Source organism: Mus caroli, chromosome 5, assembly GCF_900094665.2.
Source record: "Mus caroli chromosome 5, CAROLI_EIJ_v1.1, whole genome shotgun sequence".
NCBI lineage: Eukaryota > Metazoa > Chordata > Mammalia > Rodentia > Muridae > Mus > Mus caroli.
The window spans coordinates 138,798,255-138,805,641 of NC_034574.1; the positions used below are offsets into that span (position 1 = coordinate 138,798,255).

General features: G+C 38.7%; 1 protein-coding gene across 3 annotated transcripts in view; it reads left to right on the forward strand.

Annotated features, from left to right (window-relative positions):
- Positions 1 to 7,113, forward strand: part of LOC110294273 (cytochrome P450 3A25) — a 64,934-nt gene extending 57,821 nt beyond the window's left edge. For all 3 annotated transcript variants that reach the window (XM_021162385.2, XM_021162384.2, XM_021162386.2), the window contains 2 exons: positions 2,778 to 2,940; positions 6,468 to 7,113. In XM_021162385.2, the coding sequence (XP_021018044.1) occupies positions 2,778 to 2,940; positions 6,468 to 6,563 (259 nt within the window). In that variant the 3' untranslated portion in view covers positions 6,564 to 7,113. The remainder of the gene's footprint in view (positions 1 to 2,777; positions 2,941 to 6,467) is intronic.
- Positions 7,114 to 7,387: the final 274 nt, after the last annotated feature.

Here is a 7,387-nt window from a genome sequence, read left to right on the forward strand (position 1 = left end):
GAGGAGAGGAGAGGAGAGGAGAGGAGAGGAGAGGAGAGGAGGAGAGGAGAGGGAGTACAATCAAATCCAGAAGACATCAGATCTTCTAGAACTCGAGTTGCAAGAGACTGTGAAGTGCCTAGTGCGGATTCTGAGGATCAAACTCAGGTTTTTTTGTTTGTTAGTTTGTTTTGTTTTGTTTTGTTTTGTTTTGTTTTGTTTTGTTTTGTTTTGTTTTGTTTTCAAAAGCACTGAACTCTATTGATCACTGAGCAATCTCCCCAGACCCTGCAATTAGAACTTTTAAAAGTTCAAAATGATAATTATTGTTGAAATTGCACACATACCATTCAGAGTGCTAGAGTATTAACCTCATTAATAAGGTGATACATATCCTTATAGATGCACATCTTTTAGTGCACACACACTGATAGAAAAGCTGATGTAGCATCATTTCAGCTATATTTGAGTTACTGTTTACTTAACGTAAATCACAAGCAATCTGCTATTTCATAGTATGTATGTCTTCTTGCTATACTTCTGCTATAATTTCATGAAGCACTAACTCTAGAAATGAGCATTTTTTTTCTTTCAAGCACCCTTATCTCCATTAATTTATCACTAACTTTAGAGGATTTTACTAGATTTGTGTAAAGAAGGGGTGTGCATGTTGTAGTATGTGTGGAGATCAGAGGTCATCTTTGGGGAGTTGTTTTACTCTTCTACCATGTGGGTCCTGAGGATGGGACTCACATCATCAGGCTTGGCAGCAAGCTCCTTTATCCACTGAGCCATCTCATNGGCCCCATCATCAGCTCTAGAAAACAGTTCCCTCATCCATTTGTTTACAAACCTCCTCCTGGGTCCTCCAGTGTAGATATAACAGCACAAATAGAGGTCTGGAATGTGGAGACAATAGAAACCATACAGACTCCAATCCTGTCTTGATCTGCCTTTCTGGTCTAGTTTCTGCCCAGTCTCCATGAAAGCCTGAATCACTCCTGAGTCTGAGATATTCTTCCTTGGAACTGGCTTGAACATCCTTGTTAGAGTCAAGGTCAGGAATCAGGCATGTTTTCAGTTTAAAAATGCTTTGTGTTGCCCTACTGTGTCAGAAAGCAAAACCAAGAACACAATTTAAGACAGTAGCTTGAGGAAGAGTGAGTCTGGCACCCAGACTTCATAGGCTCATTCATTGTGCCTTATGGCTGGGACCTTGTCATGTTGGCAGTGGTGGCCCTAGTGTTGTGATTAGTTCTGAACACTGAACATATGGAAGGGATCTATCAGAGTTGATTGATTTCTCTGCTTCCTTGGCCATTAAATCTATGGGTTTTTCCCAGTCTCACTACTTTGGCTCTTGTAGTTCACAGCCTGTAACTTTACTTTTCTTTGACTAATACAACCATCAAACAGTACATGCAGATGATTACCAGGACTGAGTCGGTCAGTGAAAAACCTAAATAAGTGTATAGAACATTTGACTATTTGACCTGTATTTCAGTATACTCTAGGTTATGAGACCATATGATTTTTTTTTGTGTAGGGGGTCCATGTATGTGTACAGGTGGTTGTAGGGGTACACCCCTACAACCTACTGTGTGTAAGTGTATATGAACAATTGGATGAACATAGTTATATCTGAGGTCTGGAGCAAACCTCAGATGCCACTCTCCAAGTGCCCTCCACCTTTTGTTTGTGACGGGACCTCTCATTGCTTTAGGATTTCACTAATTGGAGTAGTGTAGTTGGATAGTGCAGTCCAGGGTTGTAATCATCCCCACCTCCCAGTTAGCCACTGCGAGGCACACAACACCATGATCAAAGTTCTGTGGATGTTCTTGGGATCAAACCCAGGTATTTACACTTGCCATACAAGTATTTTCCTGCATGAGAATTCTCCCAATTCCCATATAATTAATAAAACAAACTTCTTGTGTCCACTGTGTGAACTCCCTCTTGTGTCCACAACCCGATTTGTTCACACTCCCATGTTATTTTATAGCATATCCTATGCAAATATTTCATTTTCTCCTCAAAATATGAAAACAGATTTAAAACATCAATCATTTCTATGATTCTCACATTTCAGGACCATTTATTTTCATTTATATATTCAAATAATAAAAAAAATCAAATTTGAATAAATTCAGCTTTAAGTGTTCAGTAGATTTTCTTTAGCTTTGTAGAGAAGGTAGACATGAAAATCATACATGAAGCTACAATAGAGACTTGTCCTGTGCCCCAGAAAATTATTTGGCTTTAGCTATTCTATGGAGGAGGAGGGAGAAAGAAAAAAAAACAATTCTGAGAAAGAAGAGAGAGAGAGAGAAGAAGAAGGAATCAAGGAAAATACAGATGAGCAGAAGTACAAAGAAAGGGAAGAAAGGAGAGGGAAGGTTAGCAGTGGGAGTGAGGGGAAATTAGCATCCCCTATAGTAATAGAGTTTCTTCACATTCCCCCGAAGTGTGATACAGGAACCTATTTTGCCTTCATTGGTCAAATCCCAATATGACTTTCAGAGCAGAACATATCACCATTCTGGTTGGGAATTTTGTTTGTTTGTTTGTTTAAGGCATTTACTTCAATTTGTCTCAAAAATACAGCATGCTTATGTTTTGGTGTGAGTGGAAAGGACCTGTAGCTCAGAGGATTTTAGTCAGGCACCTGCAGCAAGGATTCAGCTACAAGTCCACAAATATATGCTGTGCTATCTTGCTTGAGGTGAATTCCAAACTTGCAGCTCTTGGGGTCTCTAGGTTCCATCACCTCATTTCCATCTCTTCTGTGGTTCCAGGTTCAGCAAGGAGAACAAGGGCAACATTGATCCATATATATACATGCCCTTTGGGAGTGGACCCAGGAACTGCCTAGGCATGAGGTTTTCTCTCATCAGCATGAAACTTGCTGTCATAGGAGTCCTGCAGAACTTCACTGTCCAGCCTTGTGAAGAGACACAGGTGAGGCAAGAAATGTTCTCAACAAATGATATTTCAACTTTTTATATTAAAAAAGACTTAAAGCTTTACATGTGGAAACTAAAATGCTTGTCTTAGCTCTTTTCTGTTGCTGTGATAAGAAACCATGACTAACACAACTTATTTTTTTAAAGTGTTTAATTGAGCTTATGGTTACAGAACATTAAAGTCCATGGTGATAGGGTGAAGACATGGTGGCAGGAACAGCGGACAGGAGAGGAGAGGAGAGGAGAGGAGAGGAGAGGAGAGGAGAGGAGACAGAATGGATGGTACCAGCCTTTTGAAACTTTAAAGCCCACTCCCAGTGATACTTCTCCTCCATCGAGGTCTCCCTCTCCTCCTAATCCTTCCAAAACAGTTCTATCAACTGGGACCCAAGTATCCAAACATAAACCTGTGCGGACCATTCTCACTGAAACCCCCACGATGCTCATTAACCTTGTAATAATGTATGTAAAAAAGAATGTATGTGTAGTCTGATATGAAGTTTAAGATCCTGAGCTTATCTTAAATCTGAGCTCAGGATTCCTCTCTGAGCTGCATCTGAAATAAAGATCAAATAAAGAATGCATTTAGAGTCAGTTCAGATTAGTGGGACAAGGCTATACGAAATCTTGAAATTAATTCCAAATTAACTGGAGTTAATGGGGAGTGATTGTGCACATAGCATAATTAATCACCTTACTATGGTTTGTGAGTGGAGGACATAACTAGGACTTAAGAGAACTTTCTAGGTGTCAGGGGCCCCCAATCACTGGCTGTGCTTTAGAACTACTGAAGAACCCTAAACCTTCACAATGTCTGGTCAAATCAGATCTGCTGAAATAATTCACCACAAGTGTGGCTTTAAAACGCACACCTTACTTCCCCTGCACAGCCTAAGTTGAGAAGCACTGATGTGACATATTGTTACAAGATTGTCACAAGATATCAAGCACTTCAGGTTCAAGCCATCCTGGTCATTTGATCCTACATTTCAGGTTCTGCTCTAGCAAAAGTAACATCCTATTTATACTTTAATAATAAAATCTCTGTTTCTTATTTCATCTTCCTCTTTACTCTTGTAATTCCAGCTCAAATCAATACCTAAAAGACTCAAAGAAACATTCCCAATTGTAATCAGGGCTCATTTATTCTGTGTCTGTTACTGGTTATTGCCAAACTGTCTCACACTCAACAGAAGCCCAATTAACTGCATGGAGAACTTTTTATTAATTATGAAAGCTTAAATTTAACTTAGCCTTGTTCCCAACAAGCTCTTATACTTAAATTAACCAGCTTATATTAATCTACATTCTACCTCTTGGGCCATTACCTCCTGAGTACCTGGCACCAGTTCCTTTCTCCTCATCTGGCTGGCGAATCCTTTTGCCTGATTCTTTCCCAGCATTCTTATCTCTGCCCGGGAGTCTCACCTATCCTTTCCTGGCTTGATATAGGCCATCAACTCTTTAATAAACCAATCAGAAGATGTTGGAGGGAGTGTTTACAAAATATTATTTTGCCATAAGAATAACAATAAAAAAGTCCAGCCTGTAATCAGATCTCTGCAGGGACAGAGATAGCATTAAAATAATTTGAAGACAACCTTTATAAAGTACACAAAATGACCAGCCCAACAATTGGTTACCACAGATTCTTCATCAGTTAAGTAAATACTTTTTCTCTGAACCATCCAATTCAGTTCTCTGTATCTTCTTTGGATTGAAGAATACACCATCCCTTATATTAAGTATTTGTGGTGGTTTGCTGGGGGACATATACATTGAAATCCTTCAGTATACTTTAGAGAGTGGTTGTCAGTTTTCATTATTAGATATTTTCTTCATTTGCATTTCAAATGCCAGTTCTTAAGGGTTCTTATTTCTTTTTTAGATTTATTTATTTATTACATGTAAGTACACTGTAACTGTCTTCAAACACACCAGAAGAAGGCATCCAATCTCATTATAGATGGTCGTGAGCCATCATGTGGTTGCTGGGATTTGAACTCGGGACTTCTGGAAAAGCAGTCAGTGCTCTTAACTGCTGAATCATCTCTCCAGCACTTCTTAAGGGTTCTTAAAACTTTATTTTATTTTAAAAATTTTAACTATAATCTTTATGTGTGTCTTTAGAGAACATGAACAGAACCTATGTTACTATTCTAGCAAAATGTTAGAATAATAAGATAGGACATGTAGAGTGTTGACACATCTTTCTGAAGAACTTAGAGACAAATATCTCATTTCAAAAATATGTATTGTCTTTATTCTCATTAATGGGTATGGTGGTTTGAATATGAATGGGTCTCATAGGCTCATATCTTTGAATGCTTACTCATCAAGGAGTGGCATTATTTTAGAAGACATAGGTGTGGCTTTGATGGCAGAACTGCATCACTGGGCCCAGTGTTGTTGCTTTCCCTGTTTGTGGATCAAATGCAGCTCTCAGGTTATTTTCTAGCACCATACCTGCCTGCTTATTGCCATGTTCATCCTCACCATGATGAGAATGTACCAAGCCTCTGAAATTTTAAGCAAGTCTCCAGTCAGAGTTGCCATGGTCATGGTGTCTCTTCACAGGAGTAGAACAGTGACTAAGACAATGGGAATACTATGTATATCAATGCCTGATATCAGTGCTTTCCTGTTCCATTGCCCTTTTTCAAGAAAGATCAGGAGGACTTTAGTGGCCTCTGGCTGCAGTGTGACTGTATTATAAGACAGTGCAGCAGTTTTTTAGATGGGCACATGGACAAAGCATTTAGTTTTGAAAATAAGCAGGACTCGCAGACACCTGACAATCTCTACGCACCCACAGCCTGACACCCCTCCCCATGACAATTTTCTTTCTTTCTTTTTCTTGTACTGAGATCAAATTGCTACAGTGGATGGCTTTCCCCTCCAGACTGAAGCAACTGAGGCAAAATGATTATGAAAACATTGAATTATTCAGAAGTTCATCTTTCACATAACTTGGAAGCTAAAATAACAAGGGCCAAAGCTTCCTGAAGTCCTTGTCTATGACTGAACTGAGTGGGAACATTTGATGCCCATGCACTTTGATAGCTGAGCCCCTCCATAGAGGTGAAATTGTGATACCTGCTCAGGATTACCTTATTCTTCAACAAACATAAAATTAACTTTATATTGACTTCAAATCCATTTTCCATATNCTTAAGNTATGATCTAAAATTTTAACACATCNNTTTTACTTAAAATTTAAGTCACTAAAGAACCCAAACCAACATAACTTTCCCTGGCTCTGTAAACACAATAGGTGTTTAACTAATACTTTCCTGTATAAAAAATAGATNAGGGATTTTACTATCCAGTCTCAGTGAATATAAAGGCATAAAGAACTCAGAAAATATGGCTGCTATAGATGACTGATATCATTTTATCACACATGGTGATATACAGTGTATTTGTATGTATGTATCATGGTCCTTGATGTATCTGTTCTTGATTCTGCCCTTGCTGTTGGTCCACTCACTGCTTCTCATTATGATTGTTCAACTATTGCAGATCCCCGTGAAGATCAGCAGGGAACCAGTTTTCCAACCAGAAAAACCCATCATCCTAAAGGTTGTGTCAAGAGATAAACCCAGAACTGGATCATGAATTTCCCTCAGAAATCATGTTATATCCTTCAAGGAGACTGTGTCACAGAACACCAGAGAATTTAATTAATCTTAGAACAACATAATATGGGCATAATCAATTTTCTGTGATGATTGAATATTCAGAAATTCACTGAACATGCTCAGTGGCTATGCAGTGTATCATCTATTTTGTGATTCAAAGGAAATTATTAACTCAATGGTAGTTGTGGATGTTCATCTTCTGATTCTTGTGGGGATGTCTACACTAATTCCAGTTAGTTCCATCCATTCTGAATTCTAACTGCAGCAACTATTTCTCTATAGTTCTATTAATAGAAACCGTTGTAATGATGGTTAGTAAATGTGTATCAAGTTTTCTCTTTGTTAAAATGTATGATATTAAGTGTATACATACGTAAATCTTTTAAAATGTGTGGTGTACTTTTGTCACTATACACAGCAATGGCAAAATGACTGGATCAAGAAAACAAGATACTAATCCTTTCCAATCACACTTGTGTGAGCCAGTTTGGGATGCCCACTTGACTCTAAAAGTTTGGTGATGTTGATCCATTTTGATTTGACACATTTCTTGAGAAATATATCCATAGTTTAATTCTGCCACATTTGAAGTGTAGACTCCCCCAGCCTTGAAGCAGGCTGATTCAGACTTTGCTTCCACTGAATATGAGATCACCTGGGGTGTAGCCTTCCGACTTAGATGGCTATATTTTTATGTCAACTACCGCTGCTCTTCTCTCAGACTCTGCTACCTGATGTGAGACCCTTGAGACATTCTGGAGACACATCCTATCCTGTAGCCTACAGGCTGGCTCCAGGCAC